Source organism: Spea bombifrons, chromosome 13, assembly GCF_027358695.1.
Source record: "Spea bombifrons isolate aSpeBom1 chromosome 13, aSpeBom1.2.pri, whole genome shotgun sequence".
In the NCBI taxonomy this organism is placed as follows: domain Eukaryota; kingdom Metazoa; phylum Chordata; class Amphibia; order Anura; family Pelobatidae; genus Spea; species Spea bombifrons.
In genome coordinates this window covers 21,673,584-21,694,258 of record NC_071099.1, presented here as the reverse complement: position 1 = coordinate 21,694,258, position 20,675 = coordinate 21,673,584, and the positions used below count along the sequence as shown (strand labels likewise).

At 45.9% G+C, this 20,675-nt stretch overlaps 1 protein-coding gene across 2 annotated transcripts in view; it reads left to right on the top strand.

The window, feature by feature from the left end:
• The window catches only part of SHISA6 (shisa family member 6), a 72,752-nt gene that overhangs the window by 13,472 nt on the left and 38,605 nt on the right, over positions 1–20,675 (top strand). For both annotated transcript variants that reach the window (XM_053453744.1, XM_053453743.1), the window contains exons 3-5: positions 6,057–6,220; positions 16,872–16,934; positions 18,938–19,033. In XM_053453744.1, coding sequence (XP_053309719.1) covers positions 6,057–6,220; positions 16,872–16,934; positions 18,938–19,033 — 323 coding nt within the window. The remainder of the gene's footprint in view (positions 1–6,056; positions 6,221–16,871; positions 16,935–18,937; positions 19,034–20,675) is intronic.

The following is a 20,675-nucleotide window of genomic DNA, read 5'->3' as shown; positions in this document are numbered from 1 at the left end:
GGGGTATGCGCTATAGGTATATATGATGGGTAGTATGGGGATGTGCTATAGGTATATATGATGGGTAGTACGGGGATGCGCTATAGGTATATATGATGGGTAGTATGGGGATGCGCTATATGTATATATGATGGGTAGTATGGGGATGCGCTATATGTATATATGATGGGTAGTACGGGGATGCGCTATATGTATATATGATGGGGGGTACGGGGATGTGCTATAGGTATATATGATGGGTAGTACGGGGATGCGCTATAGGTAAATATGGGTAGTATGGGGATGCGCTATAGGTATATATGATGGGTAGTATGGGGATGCGCTATATGTATATATGATGGGTAGTACGGGGATGCGCTATATGTATATATGATGGGGGGTACGGGGATGTGCTATAGGTATATATGATGGGTAGTATGGGGATGCGCTATATGTATATATGATGGGTAGTATGGGGATGCGCTATATGTATATATGATGGGTAGTACGGGTATGCGCTATATGTATATATGATGGGAAGTACGGGGATGCGCTATATGTATATATGATGGGAAGTACGGGGATGCGCTATATGTATATATGATGGGTAGTATGGGGATGCGCTATAGGTATACATGATGGGTAGTACGGGTATGGGCTTTAGGTATATATGATGGGTAGTACGGGGATGCGCTATATGTATATATGATGGGTAATATGGGTATGCGCTATAGGTATATATTATGGGTAGTACGGGTATGCGCTATAGGAATATATGATGGGTAGTATGGGGATGCGCTATAGGTATATATGATGGGTAGTACGGGTATGCGCTATAGGTATATATGATGGGTAGTATGTGCAGGTACTATAGGTATATATGATGGGTAGTATGGGGATGCGCTATAGGTAAATATGATGGGTAGTATGGGGATGCGCTATAGGTATATATGATGGGTAGTATGGGGATGCGCTATATGTATATATGATGGGTAGTACGGGGATGCGCTATATGTATATATGATGGGGGGTACGGGGATGTGCTATAGGTATATATGATGGGTAGTATGGGGATGCGCTATAGGTATATATGATGGGTAGTACGGGGATGTGCTATAGGTATATATGATGGGTAGTATGGGGATGCGCTATATGTATATATGATGGGTAGTATGGGGATGCGCTATATGTATATATGATGGGTAGTACGGGTATGCGCTATATGTATATATGATGGGAAGTACGGGGATGCGCTATATGTATATATGATGGGATGTACGGGGATGCGCTATATGTATATATGATGGGAAGTACGGGGATGCGCTATATGTATATATGATGGGTAGTATGGGGATGCGCTATAGGTATACATGATGGGTAGTACGGGTATGGGCTTTAGGTATATATGATGGGTAGTACGGGGATGCGCTATATGTATATATGATGGGTAATATGGGTATGCGCTATAGGTATATATTATGGGTAGTACGGGTATGCGCTATAGGAATATATGATGGGTAGTACGGGGATGCGCTATATGTATATATGATGGGTAATATGGGTATGCGCTATAGGTATATATTATGGGTAGTACGGGGATGTGCTATATGTATATATGATGGGTAGTACGGGGATGCGCTATATGTATATATGATGGGTAGTATGGGGATGCGCTATAGGTATATATGATGGGTAGTACGGGGATGCGCTATATGTATATATGATGGGTAGTACGGGGATGCGCTATATGTATATATGATGGGTAGTATGTGCAGGTACTATAGGTATATATGATGGGTAGTATGGGGATGCGCTATAGGTAAATATGATGGGTAGTATGGGGATGCGCTATAGGTATATATGATGGGTAGTACGGGGATGCGCTATAGGTATATATGATGGGTAGTACGGGGATGCGCTATATGTATATATGATGGGGGGTACGGGGATGTGCTATAGGTATATATGATGGGTAGTACGGGGATGCGCTATAGGTAAATATGGGTAGTATGGGGATGCGCTATAGGTATATATGATGGGTAGTATGGGGATGCGCTATATGTATATATGATGGGTAGTACGGGGATGCGCTATATGTATATATGATGGGGGGTACGGGGATGTGCTATAGGTATATATGATGGGTAGTATGGGGATGCGCTATATGTATATATGATGGGTAGTATGGGGATGCGCTATATGTATATATGATGGGTAGTACGGGTATGCGCTATATGTATATATGATGGGAAGTACGGGGATGCGCTATATGTATATATGATGGGTAGTACGGGTATGCGCTATAGGTATATATGATGGGAAGTACGGGGATGCGCTATATGTATATATGATGGGTAGTATGGGGATGCGCTATAGGTATACATGATGGGTAGTACGGGTATGGGCTTTAGGTATATATGATGGGTAGTACGGGGATGCGCTATATGTATATATGATGGGTAATATGGGTATGCGCTATAGGTATATATTATGGGTAGTACGGGGATGCGCTATAGGTATATATGATGGGTAGTACGGGTATGCGCTATAGGTATATATGATGGGTAGTATGTGCAGGTACTATAGGTATATATGATGGGTAGTATGGGGATGCGCTATAGGTAAATATGATGGGTAGTATGGGGATGCGCTATAGGTATATATGATGGGTAGTATGGGGATGCGCTATATGTATATATGATGGGTAGTACGGGGATGCGCTATATGTATATATGATGGGTAGTACGGGGATGCGCTATATGTATATATGATGGGGGGTACGGGGATGTGCTATAGGTATATATGATGGGTAGTATGGGGATGCGCTATAGGTATATATGATGGGTAGTACGGGGATGTGCTATAGGTATATATGATGGGTAGTATGGGGATGCGCTATATGTATATATGATGGGTAGTATGGGGATGCGCTATATGTATATATGATGGGTAGTACGGGTATGCGCTATATGTATATATGATGGGAAGTACGGGGATGCGCTATATGTATATATGATGGGAAGTACGGGGATGCGCTATATGTATATATGATGGGAAGTACGGGGATGCGCTATATGTATATATGATGGGTAGTATGGGGATGCGCTATAGGTATACATGATGGGTAGTACGGGTATGGGCTTTAGGTATATATGATGGGTAGTACGGGGATGCGCTATATGTATATATGATGGGTAATATGGGTATGCGCTATAGGTATATATTATGGGTAGTACGGGTATGCGCTATAGGAATATATGATGGGTAGTACGGGGATGCGCTATATGTATATATGATGGGTAATATGGGTATGCGCTATAGGTATATATTATGGGTAGTACGGGGATGTGCTATAGGTATATATGATGGGTAGTACGGGGATGGGCTATATGTATATATGATGGGTAGTACGGGGATGCGCTATATGTATATATGATGGGTAGTATGGGGATGCGCTATAGGTAAATATGATGGGTAGTATGGGGATGCGCTATAGGTATATATGATGGGTAGTACGGGGATGCGCTATAGGTATATATGATGGGTAGTACGGGGATGCGCTATAGGTATATATGGTGGGTAGTATGGGGATGCGCTATAGGTATATATGATGGGTAGTACGTGGATGTGCTATAGGTATATATGATGGGTAGTACGGGGATGTGCTATAGGTATATATTATGGGTAGTACGGGGATGCGCTATAGGTATATATGATGGGTAGTATGGGGATGCGCTATAGGTATATATGATGGGTAGTATGGGGATGCGCTATATGTATATATGATGGGTAGTACGGGGATGCGCTATAGGTATATATGATGGGTAGTATGGGTATGCGCTATAGGTATATATGATGGGTAGTACGGGGATGCGCTATAGGTATATATTATGGGTAGTACGGGGATGCACTATAGGTATATATGATGGGTAGTACGGGTATGTGCTATAGGTATATATGATGGGTAGTATGGGGATGCGCTATAGGTATATATGATGGGTAGTACGGGGATGCGCTATAGGTATATATGATGGGTAGTACGGGGATGTGCTATATGTATATATGATGGGTGGTATGGGGATGCGCTATAGGTATATATGATGGGTAGTATGGGTATGTGCTATAGGTAAATATGATGGGTAGGATGGGGATGCGCTATAGGTATATATGATGGGTAGTATGGGGATGCGCTATAGGTAAATATGGGTAGGATGGGGATGCGCTATAGGTATGTAGGCATAATTATGTTTTTTGCCCCATTAGGGCATATGAGCCGCTGCCAAATGCGTTCAATGACTGCTTTGTTGGTAAAGTTGGGTAAATCGGGTGGAAGCGCGGAGTCGGTTGTGTTTAGAAGGATCTCTGCTGTTTGTTTCATGTGTGTGTGATGTGGATACAGTGTAGCCGGACCCCGTCCGCAGTGCATTATATATCGGGGGCTCCGTGGCTCCCTATTTTCGTTCGTAGATCGTGGAGATCTTTATCATCCCCGGCTGTCCGGTTTCCTGGAAACGTGACATTTCCATGCGCCACATGCGCGGCCCCTGCCTGACTTGCATCCCCCCCCCAACGGGCCACTGTCCAGACTCAAGATATATTTGTATCCAAAAAGGAAAAAAATTTTACTTTTCTGCTTGAACATGATGTAATGCGTTTGTGTTACCATGGAAATGGGGGACTTGTGTAACTATCTCCGTCAAGCACCGTTATGCCACCAACAAGCTGGGGCAGCCGGTAACCGTATGAAGCAGTTGCGCATGTTTGAGTCCAGTGTCTGCTAAATGGTGCTATTTCGGGATTCAAAGCTGGATGGCTTCAGAATAGAAAACCCCACAGGGTATTTATAAAGGGCAATCCTGGTGCAAAGTTAAATACTGGTCTTATCGCCGTAGCAAATTATAGAATTTATTCCATTGGTTGCTATGGTGATAAGACCACTTTGCACAAGAATGACTTTTTATACATCTATTTTTTTTATTATTATTATTTTTTTTGCTCGTTCTACGTTATGTGGATTTCCCGTCTCTGTTCCGGGTACTAGATGCCCCCCCCCCTCCATCGTGAATGAGGGTAACGTTTTCAGATATATATTTCCTTTTATTGGTGCGTCCGCAGAAACCTGCCCCTCTTGGGCGATGGCGTGCCAAGCCGTGTCTCCGGCACGTGTGATCGGTTGGGCTAAGGCTGGTGGCTTTCCTGTGTCACGTATGAATGGTGGCCGCTTTGATTTTCGTTTGGGGGTCAATAAGGCTTCATTTGTAGAGAGCGTATCTCCCCGGGAGCCGATAAATCCATCCCTGTCAAACCTGCTTCTCCCCGGCGGGCGACCCATCAAGACGCGTGACGGGAGCGGCTGGAGCACTCCGCTAATGAATTCCACCGTCTCTCCTCTATCACCTATCGAGCCGCTTGATAAATGACCCCTCGCCGCTCTAGAGGACGCGTCGTTGGTAACCCTCTGGGGGATGCTTTACTCAACACTCCGTCTCGCCGAGCCATCTTATGGTCCGGAAGAGAAAAATAAAGTGTAAGCTCTTTGGGACAGTCTTCTGGAATGTTCTCATTCCGGACGCGTCTGTCGTCTGTCGTCTGTCTCACGTGTGTCTTTTTCTGGGTTTCCCAGCGCCCGTGGCCCGTCTATCACTGAGGTGTCACATAGGCCGCAGGATATTTCGTGTCTGCTGTCTGTGCGTTCGCTGCTAACGTGCTCTTTGGATGCGGATCAAGAGTGATTAAGAATTCATTATACGGAGTGGCGAACACCTGTTCCTGCCGAATAGAGACAGAGAAGGGGCTGATATTACGGAATCGAGACAGTTTGCTCCGTTCTGGTGGCGCCGGGAGCGCATGCTCTCGACTCGTAGAAAAGGTCTATTAAGTCGTCTGTAAAAACGATAATTTCCTGTAATCGGAAAGCACATTTCAGAACTCGGCAATAAAAAGTCCACCTTGTAACAAAATGTCTCGAATTACCCACCTTTTAACCTTTTTTTGTTGAATCCCCTTATTTTTGTCTCTGGTATCGACCTGTTTGTTGTTGTTGGGGAGAAATAACCGGCTTTTCTGTTTCTTTTCAGGGCTTTGGCTGATATTTTGATCCAGCAGGGACCCATCCCGATTCCACATTGTGAGCGGGAAGCCATGTCTGCTGTTGATAACTCTCCCAAGGAAAACACACCCGTGAGAACCTCAAAGAACCATTACACCCCAGTGAGGACGACAAAGACCAACCACGGCACAGGTGGGATTACGTGTTCTCCTTGTTTCTTTTTTTACATTGAATGAGGCGGTAGACCAAATGCCACGGCGGGGCTCTGAATGTTTAAATTAATGACCTGATGTAACAGAAGTTGTGAAAAGAGACCTGGGTAAGGGCTAAAGGTCCTTGGGGCCAGTGGTTGTGATGGTCATGATGATCGTGGTGGAAGAGGGGGCATCCGTTTCCCTTCTCATCAGATCTTGTTTGTAGAGCTTTGGTTTCTACTGAAGAGTTGTCCTCTGCGAAGGCCACGAGGTAAGTGTCCGAGCGTCGGAGAACTGCATTGGGAGCTCATACACCGCTCTGATGCATGGCGGCAAACCGCTGATCCCGATCACACACTAAGTGCTCTCGGGGGTATCCTTCTAGATTATTATTTGTATGGCTTACCCTATTTCGGTCGCACGTTTCCTCATGTGAGCACCGGTGGACCTTTCGTTCTCACCGTGTGCTCCGCGTGTCCTCTGAAGGACAAAGAGATGAACTGGCCGATGAACTGGCCCACCTGTCCTCCTGTGAAGAAGTCCTAGATACCCTCAAGTTTTGTCTGGTGTGAGATAGACTCTTCTCTCTCGGTAACTGGCAGCAGTTTCTTTGAGGATAAGGATATTTTTTTTCCATCCTTCGTATGTTAGAAGTCTAAATATAAACAGCATATGTTGACGTGATAGAATTTAACAAAGTTAGACTTATGGAACATATGCCATTCCTTCGCTGTCATCATCACTCTGATCCTTTTTCGCCTTATTGCGCTTTTTTTGCTTAAGCCGCAGTGCTGTAGAGCCATATCTCATATCCGTTACAAGCAAAAACATTTTTTGGCTATTGAGCCCCATTCTGCCAGCTTCCGGCCTAAAACCACGTCCATCGTCCTTGTGCTCCATCTCCATGTTACTTGGCCGTTGGATCGCAAGGACAGATCTCCAGACTATGTCAAGGTATTTTAAGTGTATTTGGGACCTAGCTTCATAATATCCAGGGATACTTTGTAGCTGCTGTTAACCCATCATAAGCCAGAGGCAGGAACAGAATATTAGAAAGGCCATACAGTTTCATGACCAAGTCATCCTCAACGTCTTAGTTGGGAGAATAACGACTTCATGTTGAGCATTCAGTTAATGGAAATCCGTTTTCATCCTGTAGTCCTGGGGGGGGCAGATGGGACGCGAGAAAAAATGTGATGTTCCCAGATACAATAATTCCCAGGTCATCCTCGTTATAAAACGGTGCGCAGAGTGGAGATGCGAGGACGTATAGATCAGCGTTCCCGACATCATCCTACGGTCAGTTAAATCTGTGTGTGGGTAAAGATTAAGCACAGATCTCCGAGGGCTTCATTGATTGTTGCTATTGACGTTTGCCGGGCTGGGAACTTTGCCAAATCCAAAGGAGTTTTGACTCTTGGCTTTGATCCACTCGGGGCTGGGGGGGGGGTAATGTGGTATGAGGGGCCGACCTTTAATTTAAGATAAAGGGATGCGATTAAGGAACATGTCTTCCATTCTCAAACCGGGAACGGTCTATTTCTGGGATATTATAACCTCAAAACCACTTCATCTGGGTAAGATCACAAATGCTACCGGCAGCTCTCTTTGATCAAGATGTTTTTCCCGTGCCGGTGAAACTGGGTTTAGCGCCGATGCTCTGGAATTTTCCCAGGCTGGAAGCGTTGGGGATATACGTTTCTTTTCTTTAATAAGTCTCCCTCCGTTCCGTAAGATTAGCGGTTCGTAAGCCTGGCGTTCCTCTCTCTCTCTCCAATGCACCGTTAGCGATTACGTGGCTAGCCTGCCAACGATGCAACGTCTTCCAAACTCATTTTTCACGGGGCGCGACTGACGGCGTAGCGTTTAGGCGGATGAATTAACGCCGAGGTGTGTGTCTTGTCCGATATATCCAGCCTCCCCTTGGAAACGATAATGTATCTGCTTGTTAGATTCCAGCCTACTGTGCGCTGCCATCTGCCAAGAATGTGCCAGACAGAGAGCTTCCCCGTTATATCAGAAAGAAGCGCGTTGGTTCCCGCGTAACAGCTTGGCAATGTAATTTAACCCTTTCGTATACGCGCCAGCATACCTAGAACTTAAAGAAATGGCTCGCCGCGCGCTGGAATGGCGTCGTATTCCTCTTCTCACGTGAGTCTGAAACCAAACCACTTATTTCGAGCTCACAAAATGCCAAGGCGTGCAGGGCGAGCGAGGAAAAGAGGTTCCTGGTCAGTGGATGAAGCTCTTTCCTTCATTCTTCTATGCGCCCGTCTTTGCTTTTCTTTGTGTTCTTTTTTTCCTAATCCCTAAATGTTCCGGATGAAGAACAGACCAGAGGCGGCAGGTCGTGTGTTTTTGGCAGAGATATGGGATTCTTCTAAAAAAAATGTAATCTGGTAATTAATACTATGTATCGCTGAAACAAAGCTCTGTTGACCTCTATGATGTCATACATAGGAATTAGCAGAGACATACCTCATCGCTGTGTCATTTATAACCCCGGCGGTGGAAAGATCTCCTACTGTCTGATATTAATATAATTCTATGAAGTCATTCACCTTTATAGCGTAAAGATAGACAGTCCAGAAATCGATTTCTAGATACCCTGAGAGATCTGTATCTGACGATGCGTTAAATAATTAAAAATAATAAGATCGTTCTAGGGAATGCAGAAATCATTTTCTAAAATGCCTTAGAAACAAGAGATTTGTAATAAAAGAGATCTTGGTCAAAAAAACAACCACCAGTTAAGTCTACTTGGGGCTCAGTAACACATAATGGCTTTAAAATAAGAATATAAAATAAAAATTCACACTAAGTGACCCATCCGGGGACAAAGTTTTCCAAACTTTTTAGATATTTGCAGTATTTTTTACTAGCCAGATATTTCCTAGGGAATTGTTTTTTTTTTTTTGTTTTCTGGAACTACTGGGCATATTAAATACTGAAATCTTTATAGACGTTAAATGATGATTGCGTTACTCAGGTTATTCGGAACGTTGTTGCATCTTCGTGGGAAGCGTTTCCATTCTTCGCCGTGACTGATAAGCATAAATCCGTAGGTTTAAAGAAAGAAGACCCATTTCTGGATGTTCATTGAGAAGTCTTCTCGTTTCCTCCTGTAAGACACAGCTGGTAAAATCCCAGAGCGCGCCAATCACCCCCCCCTCTTAAGATGGAGGTATTAGTTTTATGCCATTTGTGCCATGGGATTCCACAGATCCGATCTACAGAACCCCCCAACCAACAATCTTTTTTTTCATCTCTCCTGCTTCAAAGACGCGGCCATCTGGAAGGTCTTCGGGTTTCTTTTAAGCTCAATCCAGGCCATCTTCTTCTGGTTGGGGGATAAAAACTCACAGATTGAATCTTCTATATTACCGCTGATGAGAAGACTGACGTGTGATAACGCAGGCATATGGTGCGCTGTCAGGAACAGTTGGCAAATATCAACTTGTCACTGTATGGCGCAGATAAATACGATGCATCAGCAGGTATCTACAACGGACTCTTCTTTATGTAAGTCTTCAAAAATATAACGGCATCCGTCTTCTTTTGGGGGAATTCACCTAAGAATAACGCCAAAACTTTACACGAGTCATAGAAACCTAGAACCTGCCGGCAGATCGGCCCCCGCTGGCCCCCGTCGCCCGTGTCTCTAATCTTTATCAGTCGTTGGTCTCGTCTCGGATTCGGAAGCCGTATAACGATCCCATTCACGTTTAAGTTCCCTTGCTGTAGGTCGGAGCCGACGGTTTTTTTGTGTCCATCTCTCTGGTTGTATCTTTCTCAGAATCCAAGGAATTGGGAACTTTTAGGATTTATGGGGGATGTGAACACGGAATGTTGTGGGTTCTTCAGTGGCCCTTAAGGGTCAACAATAGCCCCCAAAATGTTAAAAACCTCACGATGTATCTCTTTAATACAGTTTCATTGTAGCTCTTGGGATTTGTTGTTCGTAGTTCCATTCTTGTTACACAGAAGGTTCCAGACCCTTGAGTTCTAGAGTTCGGTTTCCTTGAAACCAGGTGCATCTTGTCTTGCGTAGAATTTCTGGGGGGTTTATGGTTCCGGGGAAGTATTTATTGCGTAACAGCTGTTAAGTGACTGATGTTTCGCAACCTCGCAGCCATTAACACCTAGATTCCGATAATATTAATCATCTTACAAGTCTAATTGCGCTGATCAATCAGAAGTGCGAATTACCTTCTTATCTCCATCCGATGGCCCGCAGCGTCATTCTTCAGGTAGAGGAAGATAAGGCGCAGGGAGCCGGCGCGTGCGGCTGATAGGTGACGATATGAGCTTCATGATCATCAAACAAACACCATTAATACGTGTCAGAAACGTGGCATTCCCTGCCGCCTCGGCCTGGCACGCTCCGCAAACACTTGGAAGCCTTGTGTTAGATAAACATAAGTGTCTTGCGCGCCACTGCACTGAAGGCTTCATATCTAATAATTATTGGCGTTAGGGCTTTGTCGTTTCTCACCTGCTTCATCCTACTTACCTGTCGACTGCCAGATGGGTGAGCGGGTTATAGCCTGCCATACTACAATCAAAGGGACTCTGCTGTGCCCTATAATGCCCCCAGTACTGCCCTATACCCCCCAACATGCTCTTCTATAATCTGCAATACCCATCAATGACGCTCTGCAGTATTATCCTTCTCCTAATGTCATTTATTTATTATTTTATACACATTATCGGGGGTTTTAGGGCTGGAGAACCCTGCGATACCCTCATACCCATGAAACATTCTGAGGGCCTAGAAAAGGGGGGCATCGGGAGGAGAGAGGGGCTTCAGGGACTCGTTGGAGGCCATGCTGCATCCCACACGTCATGATACAGTCTGTTATTTGCTGTTGATACTTTGTATTTCTTGTACCAAGAACATTTTAACAAACCTACCCGACTTGGTCACAGACAAGCGATTGAAAAGCCTTTTGACGGGGTCCTAATGGAAGCCTCCAAATAGCTACCCCACCCGTGGCTAGATTAGGAAAGCAATTAATGTCTAATTATTTCTAAACGGCTGCTTGTTTTCTGATTATATGGGATTAATCCAGAGACCTCGTCAAGGGGACCAACAAATAAATGAACGGCCGCTGGCCGCTCCCCGCTTCCCCCGCTTCCTCCGCGAGCCGCCTTTTGTGTCCCTGACATCTGGCCGCAAACTCCGCTTCTCCATTGTGCGATGTGATGCATCTCGTACTTTCCCTGCCGCTAACGACTTGCTTTTGTGCAGCGAGGTGGGGGGCCGTTAAGCGACCTGATACGCGTTATCACCGTATTGTTGGTTTTTGTATAAAAGGAGTAATTTTAGTTTTATTTGCAAGAACAGTTACATGAAAGGAGCCCCTAAAATGGTGCCTGGTCTTACCAATAAAACTTAGCAGGGAAACCTTACGTGGACCCTCGGGGGGCGAGCGGAGACGTGAGAGGGACGCTCCAATATGCCAGGAGATGAAATAAAGAATTACAACGGACAAAGGGATTCAAAATGGACGGAATGGACCGGCCACTTGGTTCTTTTCTGCCATTGAGACACTTTGGGTTCAGTTCCATAAAACGTGCCTATTTAAATTTAGCTGGTCCCCAACCCCCTGGGACCCCTGTCCTGTGCCCCTCTTTCCTCCCCGGCAGTGTATGGATTCTATGGATTCCGTGCAGCGGTTATCGTAGATTAGCCCGTAGAACGTGGGGCACGCAGGTGTCCGGCTCCTGACTCGCCATCTTAAAGCCCAAGTCGTTGGCGGATTTACGGAATGTCCTGTTTTTGGGTGAAATCTCTTCATTAGTTGGGTTTTTGGATGGAGATCAGGGGGTGTTTGGTAAACATTCTGTGTGGAGATTTATTACCGTTCTGCCGGCTGGTGTCAGGATAACCTTTCCATCGATGCTTTCTTATGGATTATCCAAAACAAATACAATGAAACGCCGAAGCTCCTTCTTCTAGGAATAGAATTCAGGCAGAAGTAGACCGACCACCCAACGGCGTGTGGCTAGGTGGCCAGCGAGTTCATTCAATTAGCCAAGACTTCGCCAGGCTTATTAAACCTGATTTACCCAGAAATGTAAGTCCGGTTATCGATTGGGTCGTCGGGGCTTCATCGTTTCTGGGTGACTTTATTGTGATTTAGCGATAATGTATATCACGATAACCCATTTCTTCTGTATATCTGGTGAAAGGCGAATGTAGCCTTTAAAGTCCGTGCCGCATTTGTTTTACTGGCCGCAGCGCGTGCTGATGTGCTTTAAAATATCTGTTGTTGCCAACGCCTGGCATTTTTGACGCTGTCTAAAGCCCTGTAAGAGTCATTGTTAATCCCAGGCTGGCGGCCGTCGATAGCTGAAGCCTTCATGTACTTTATGCGGAGAGAGTCAGGCTCAGGAGGCAGGCGGGGGCATGCGCAGCCGGGGCGCGTGAGTCACGGACGCACTTAGTGCCTCGGCTGAGAGTCTGACGCCCTAGGAGGGCGTAGGATTATAGATCCCGGTCAATGGTTTAGCTTCAAAGTGCTGTCGGATGATACGTCTCAAGCCCCGCCGTTCTCCGCAGGAACATTCCAGCGTTCTGGAGACGGCCGCGGAGTCCGGCGTCTTTGTTTACGACGCATTCGGATCGAACGAAACCTCTTTTTATCAAGTTCAGCTAATTATATGACTTGGTTTCCGACTCGGATCCCGCGGACTCTGGGTTAATACGATGTTTGGAGTTCATTCTGTATCTGATTCCTGCCATACGAGGGTTAATCAGAATCAGAAAGAAGACTAATAGTTAGAAACGTTGTTACCAGTCGGTGGTGGACTTCGCTCCATCAGTAACCGTACATTTTCCTTATCGCGGCTCGTGATAAACGCCGACTGTGCGATTCGCGTCTTACGCTCCCCGTAAACTCATTCAAAATGTTGCACTTAACAGAAGTTGAAATGGATTTGTGAATTTTGGGGCTTTTTGGTTCTTTTGCTCCGTTTTAGAAGACTTGTTCATTGCTTCTCATCGTCGTCTCCAACACCAGGTCTTCTTGGAACAGATGTAGACAGAACGGTCCAATCCGCAAACTTTAGAATCCGGCAATGTTTAATGCTTTTTTATTTTCATTAACCCCGTGTTTAAGATGTAATGCATCAGCTGCGCCCCAGCGCCCCTTCTTAATTTTTTTCCTGTATTTTTGGTAAAAGGTGCGGAGATCTGCTGAAATCGTTTACATGCGTGATGCGTTCAGTGCCGGCGGAGGTTAAATATATTACAATAAATAAAATTAAAACCGCTGGACCGTTAAGAAACCCGTTAACGCGGCGCGTAGGAAGCTTTCCGCGCCCCGATGATTCCTGTGAATGATATTTTGGTGCCCGGTGATTTACCTGGTAAGGAAGAGCTAAAGACTTCTGCAGCATTTTACTGAAACTCTGTAACAAGGAGCCAAAACATTGAGGGGGGAGTTTCGCTATGGGGGGGACTGCCTGTTTCCCACCCCTTCCAAACCGATTAACCAGGTGAAACATAGAAACCCAGAATCTGCCGGCAGATCGGCCCCCGTTCGGCCCCCGTTTCACGCAGGGCTCGCTTGCTGCTGTCCGTGGTGCTGAATGATTGTATCGTCTCTGATGGGGCAGTCACTTTGAGACCCAATCTACCCTGCCCCAGTGTAAAGGGGGGGGCGCTTGCTAACCCACCAACCAATCACATTGCAGCTTGGTGTACTCCCTGGGGCATCAAAGACGCTCCTCGGAAAGGCGGATGACTCCCCGTCTCCACGAAACAAAGAATCGCCCGTAAATAAATGTCTGTTTTAAAGATATTGGCAAATTCTCTCCATTTAAAGAATTTCCATTCTGACCCAAATTGTCCCTTTTCTGCAATTGTTGACCCTTTCAGTGCCAGAGTCCTCCAAAGCACCCCCCTCCTCCTGCATTAAAGTGTCCATAACGATCTAATTACACTTTCCATTTTAAGGAGACCACCTACTCTGAGACCCCCATTTAAAAAAGGCCACCCACCCCATGCGAGGGGTCATCTTCTTACCCCGCCTGCGAGTCGCGGTGGTTGTCACGAACGTGGAAGTGACAGTTCCTCGTTCTTACCTGTTTGCAAACAGTCAGATAAATTGTGGCATTGTGCGTCGCGTCTGACAGCCGGATGCGTCCCCGGAGACCCCCGTGACATTCTCTGTTACCCCCTCACCTTGTTTATCCCTCGTCATCGCTCCCAGATAATCACGCTGCCTGTGAGTGATGGCGCCTCTAGGCCATTAACCTCATTAGCGCCGGGTGGATAAGCTTCCCGCGGAGTAAAGTGTCACAACCGAGCCGAAATTCTAACGTATGACGGCCCGTCAGGCTGTCTCTCTGTAGCGACACTCGCTCCTGTCTTCTATGAACTTTTCAGGGTAATAAGGGGGGGGGGACCCGCCGTACCTATACGTTAATTAATATAATTCAGAAAATACCAGAAAACATTCTACAAATAATTATAAATTTCTCAGAATATTGAAATAAAATGTGTTATAAAGATTATGGAAACAACTGTTAATTTAATGAATTTTTTATAATTTTTTTGGACAGCATGTTAGTTTTCAGAGCAAATGGTTCTTTTAGCTCAATGATACTGGAAAAACAGAGCTTCCATAAAACTCAGAAAACTGCAGGATAAAATGTAGTGATTAAATCCACGATGGAACCGTTTCCAGATAGGAATTTATTTATGTTTCCAAACTGGGAAGTTTTACCTGAAACGTCCCGGCTCTTGGGAATTTTTTCTCCGCGGATCCTTTGTCCCCGGATACGTTGTGTAATGGTACTTTTTTGATCGTATTCCGTAGGGTTCCGGACATCCCGACCGATACGTTTTCAGAATTCTAAGCAACATTCAAAAAGTTTTTTTTTGCACGCAAATTGTAATGTTTAAAAAAAAAAACGCCAAAAAGTGAAAGTTAAGGTAAAAGTTCCTTAAATTCTCCGCAGCGATCGTTTAATAAAAACTCCGTGGCAGGAATGAAAAACGTCAAACCTTTTTCTTTCCAATAGCGAGAAGCTTGCCGGTTATGGGGGAGTCTGGCCGGTTACGGGGGAGTCTGGCCGGTTATGGGGGAGTCTGGCCGGTTATGGGGGAGTCTGTGCCGGTTACGGGGGAGTCTGGCCGGTTACGGGGGAGTCTGTGCCAGTTACGGGGGAGTCTGGCCGGTTACGGGGGAGTCTGGCCGGTTACGGGGGAGTCTGTGCTGGTTATGGGGGAGTCTGTGCCGGTTACGGGGGAGTCTGTGCCGGTTACGGGGGAGTCTGTGCCGGTTACGGGGGAGTCTGTGCCGGTTACGGGGGAGTCGTGCCGGTTACGGGGGAGTCGTGCCGGTTACGGGGGAGTCGTGCCGGTTACGGGGGAGTCTGGCCGGTTACGGGGGAGTCTGGCCGGTTACGGGGGAGTCTGTGCCGGTTACGGGGGAGTCTGGCCGGTTACGGGGGAGTCTGTGCCGGTTACGGGGGAGTCTGTGCCGGTTACGGGGGAGTCTGTGCCGGTTACGGGGGAGTCTGGCCGGTTACGGGGGAGTCTGTGCCGGTTACGGGGGAGTCTGTGCCGGTTACGGGGGAGTCTGTGCCGGTTACGGGGGAGTGTGGTCGGTTACAGGGGGAGTCAGTGCTGGTTACGGGGGAGTCTGGCCGGTTACGGGGGAGTCTGTGCCGGTTACAGGGGAGTCTGGCTGGTTACGGGGGAGTCTTGCCGGTCACGAGTTCATTTTAATTGGGTCCCAAGGCTTCCAATATTAATGGACTCCAGCGAAGCAGTAATAATTTGACTTCGATTTTAAGCCGTGAATAACACCTGGAAACCTGTCGCTCTATTCTGGCCAGGTATGCAGGGGTCACTGATCGTTCTGGTATTTCTCCATAGTTTCTGGGGTGGGGGGGTTTCTTCTTCGGACCCCGCGTCTCTATGATTTCCATGGGCAGCGGGTTATGTGTGTAGATCCTATACTCTTCTAGAGATCTGCTCTTGATCTGAATAAACAGAGATCTATAAAGTGGGATCACTAGATCTCTGTGTCCTCCCGGGATCTGCTCTAGAGAACTGATCGCTATACTCTAGGGGAGATCACCGAGGGATCTATAAAGTGGGATCACTAGATCTCTGTGTCCTCCCGGGATCTGCTCTAGAGAACTGATCGCTATACTCTAGGGGAGATCACCGAGGGATCTATAAAGTGGGATCACTAGATCTCTGTGTCCTCCTGGGATCTGTACAATGAATCCAGCTTCTGCTTTAAAATGTTTTTAGTGCTGTTCTAAACAAAAACCGTGAATAATGTTTATTTTTTTAAAGCCTTGCTATTCCTTTTAATAAAAAAAAACGAATATTTTCTTATATAGAAAGAGGACTCATTAATTGCCAAACCGCACGCTCCCTGGCACTTAGAGGGCCAGTTACCCTTTTACTGGCACCGCATAGCAGAAGAGCGAATGGCGTTAAATCATCGAGTCACTGAACCAATACTTTGTGGGTCAGAACCGGGCCGCCGCCGGTCGGAAGGGCCTGTGCCCGCCTGTGCCCGCCTGTGCCCGCCTGAGCAGGGCCGCAGCGTACCTCCGAATGCACTCTGTTTTTGGACTCCCCTTGACGCCCCCTCCGGGGGTTGGTTTTTCTCTTGCAGCCTCCCGGCGTTTCTCAGACGTGCCCACGAACATGGAGCCCGCCGGCCACCTGAATACCCTAGGTACCCTGCCTGTGTCTGCTGGCTTGCTGGCTGTGCGTTGTGTGGCTCTGTTGTCACGGTGTGCGTCTCCGTTTGTGTTCCGTCGATGTCATTCTCTGTCCGCGACCCCCGCGCAGGCTGAACGAAGTCCTTTGCATTATGTAATTGACTAAATAAGGAGAAAGCAAGAAAAAAAAATCTAAATATTGCAGTTTCCAGGGTAACCTCTTCTCGTGCGGAATGAAAATAACATCTGGTCGCTTTAACGCTTCGGGTGCCGGGCTGTGTGCTTTGTCCTCGGTGCTGAAAGGGTTTGCGTTTGCTGTGTCCGTGGTCCGTGCTTTAGGGCCGGTTCGGTGGCTGTCACTATAATGTGCGTTTGCCATGTGGATGAGTTTGTCTTTCTCGTCGTCGGCTTGGAAGTGATATCTTTGATTAAAATATTTCGGAAAAATCCATATTTTAATCTGCTTCCCACGGAATGTGATTGTTTTTTTTAATGTTGTATTCGTGTTGTGCCTTGTTTTTCGTGAGATACAAAAAAGAGTGGATAGAACGTTAGATTAGAACGCAAATTATGATCCAAATTACTTTAATAATTATACATTTAAAAAAATCCCAGCGGCCTAGGGCATTTCCCACAAAGGCCATGCCAGACCCCGGGGGGTTAACGGCCACTTTGGCTATTGGGTAAGGTGGTCCCGGATGAAGAACCGCCTTGTGGCCCCTTCTTTATCTGCTTTGGTCTTGGAACGTCCCAACTCAATCATTTTCTCTTCTAGAATTCCACATTTTGTTTAAAGTTTCCATTCCTTCCTGCGTCCCCTCCGAGAAAACGGCGTCCCAACCAACGTCCAAACGAATCAGCCGCGGAAACTGAAACGTTTCTCGTGTCTCTCATGGCGTACGCCTTTCATGCTTTCTAAAATAAAAAAAAATGTAAAAAAATTTAGTGCAGAACACATTAGTTCAGCGGGTTTCCATGGCAACCTCTGTTCATTAAAAGTACACTGCTCCTTTCTGTCGCACATTAAAAAAAATCCGCTGCCAACATAAACTGTGCCTTTCAGATACGTTTCTTCCCGTGTTTGTGGTTTTCTTTTACCAAAAGTATAATTTTTTTAAAGAAACGTGTGTGCGTGCGCGTCATCATCTGTATTCCACGTCAGTCTGTATTCCACGTTGCAGATGGAAGCTTTCTGTAATAAATGTGATTTTTGGTCAAAGTGGGTAGAGTTTCTTTCCAGGTGCCGTGGACCCGGCGGTGAGTTTTCTGTGTTGTAAATGAAGCTCTCGTTACGAAGTATCTGTTACTGTTTGTGTGAATCGGGTGCTGCTGCCGTGTCCACCATTCTCCGTGCCACGTACCGTTCTCCGTGCCACGTACCGGTCTCCGTGCCACGTACCGGTCTGTCGGTTTCCAATGTATTTCACCGCTCTGTATGGTCATGTGATGTACTGGTTGGCATGGTTGTTGGTGCGATCCACTTTTTGTTCATGCTGATAATATGGTTCTGATCCGTTTGGTAAGTAAACGTTTTAAAGACGAAGACGTTTCTTCTTGGCCAATATCTGGTTCCAATGAGGCCCGTCCAATAACCTAACCACTTGTCCAGGACTTGCAGCTAAAATCATGGCTTACGCTTTTTCTCCCCAGAACCGCTTGTTGATGCGTAACTCTCAGGGGCCGATCGGATATCTTTGATATAATGTTACAATGTATCAGAGATCATTTCCACCTTAATCCCTGAATTCCGATGATGGCTTCCTGTTCCTTAGTGATGAGTTACATGCCTCAGTCTCCTATCCTAAGAGATTCTCATCCAAATCATTTTATTCTGCGTTAATCATGGTTATCCCACTGATAAATTAATATATTAACAAAACATATTTTCTATGTAAGATAATAAGAATGAAGCTTCCTCGTAACCCTTCCCCCTGAAGCCAGGATTAAGGAGGCCTCTGTGTTGAGGTGCCATCTTGGAAAAATGCGTATAACTCTGGCCTTTTCTCCTTCTCGCCAGGTCACTACGGGAAGGAAATTTATCGAAGCGGAGGCCCCGACATCCACAATTTCATCTCCTCTGGCTTTGTCACCTTGGGACGGGGACACCTGAAGGGTACAGTACAAAATGTTTTTCTTTTCACACATTTGGCTGTTTCTGTGCTCATATGTAATGGATTTCACCGTGTCACGTGCTGAATATCTCTTTCATCCTGTCTGGAGTTAGACAATTCTGTGTCCCTTTTTTGGGGGGATATCTCTAGTTTTGCCTTTTATGTGTATGTCAAGCCTGTTCTACGCTTAGCGTTCTCAGTTCAGTCCGAAATCTAGACAGCGAAATGCGTTTTCAGACCTTTTTTGGAGATTGTGGTCTTCGGTGGTCTCCCTACAGACTTGGAGGTTCGATGGGTTTTGTGTCGATGCAAATCCCATGGGTAGCTGGTAGGATTGGGTTTACTAATGCTTTCTCCAACGTGGTGCTCCCCCAAATATTTTGGGGAATGCCTAATAACATTGGTTTTGATAATTTTGCCTTCTTGGGTTTTTTTATGTATCTTCTTCTAAAGGCTAATTTACAGAGACGCTCGTTTAGAGTAATGTGCCGCGTATGGACTACAGACTGTGGTGACAGCGTGCGCAGAATCTACAATTAAAATGGTTTGGTAGGGGAAAGGCGAATATTCGCTAAAAATACCTGTCATTAGTGATTACTGAACGCTCGCCATAGGTAATCGTGCTGCCATGATGGATAGCATGTGCACGAGATGTGGCTGCTGTCGATCAGTTTTGGTTTCTAATGTCGCTTAATGCGATGAGACACTCTGATATGATGTAACAATTCGCAGTATGGCTGATACCTTTTGAGTGAGTGGAACCGTGGGGTTAGGATGCCTGTAAGTCTCTTCTATAATATCATAATTTCAATGATAACAATGGTCACATTTATGTTTATAAAGCCCCCCCCCGACACATAGTCTGGGACCGATGATTCTTTGAACAGGATGGATTTTGTCTTTTTGACAGATTGATGGATTTAATTATTTTATGTTGTTGTTGTTGTTGTTGTTGTTATTTTCATGATAAGTTTAACCTCTTCAAGAGTCTTTAGCAGTTTGACGTTCCATTAGCGACCCTTCTATGCACAAGATACAAAGCCGTGTTCCATTGATCCCTTCTGCAAGCATAACATCGATAAAGGGATACATTGTAACGTCTGAAGGCAGGGAGTGCGCCCAAGTCGTGTTCTAAGAGCATGGTGGCCAGCAGGGCATGACTGGTGATGGCAGGGCGACTCTGGCGCTTTAAGGCCAGCAGGACACGATGAATGGCTGGATATAAGCGGCCACACGCTGTGGTTTTATACTTGCGTTATTCCTTAATTTAGCTGTTACGGCAGACGAGCTTCGTCTGTGCAATGGAGAAGTTTCCAACTTTGTAATTTACCATTATAGGGCCAGATATGTTCTCCGGCTCAATTATTGAGCAAACAATAGAGTCTTCAACAAATGAGCTAGTCGAGACTGTGCGTCCACCTCCGACAACCACTTCCCTTACTGCCGGCCAAGTCGTTTTCAACATTATCTTATCTGGCTTTCCGCAGAAGATAATCTGAAATTAAGAAGTTTGTTATCTGAGTTTCTCAGACACACACTTTGCAACAACCGAGGAGATTTTTATCTGGTGAAAGCCTCGGTCCTCGTCCTCTTCCCTTTCTTAATTAAATTCAGGCTTCCACCTGCAGCTCCGCAGATTGGCAT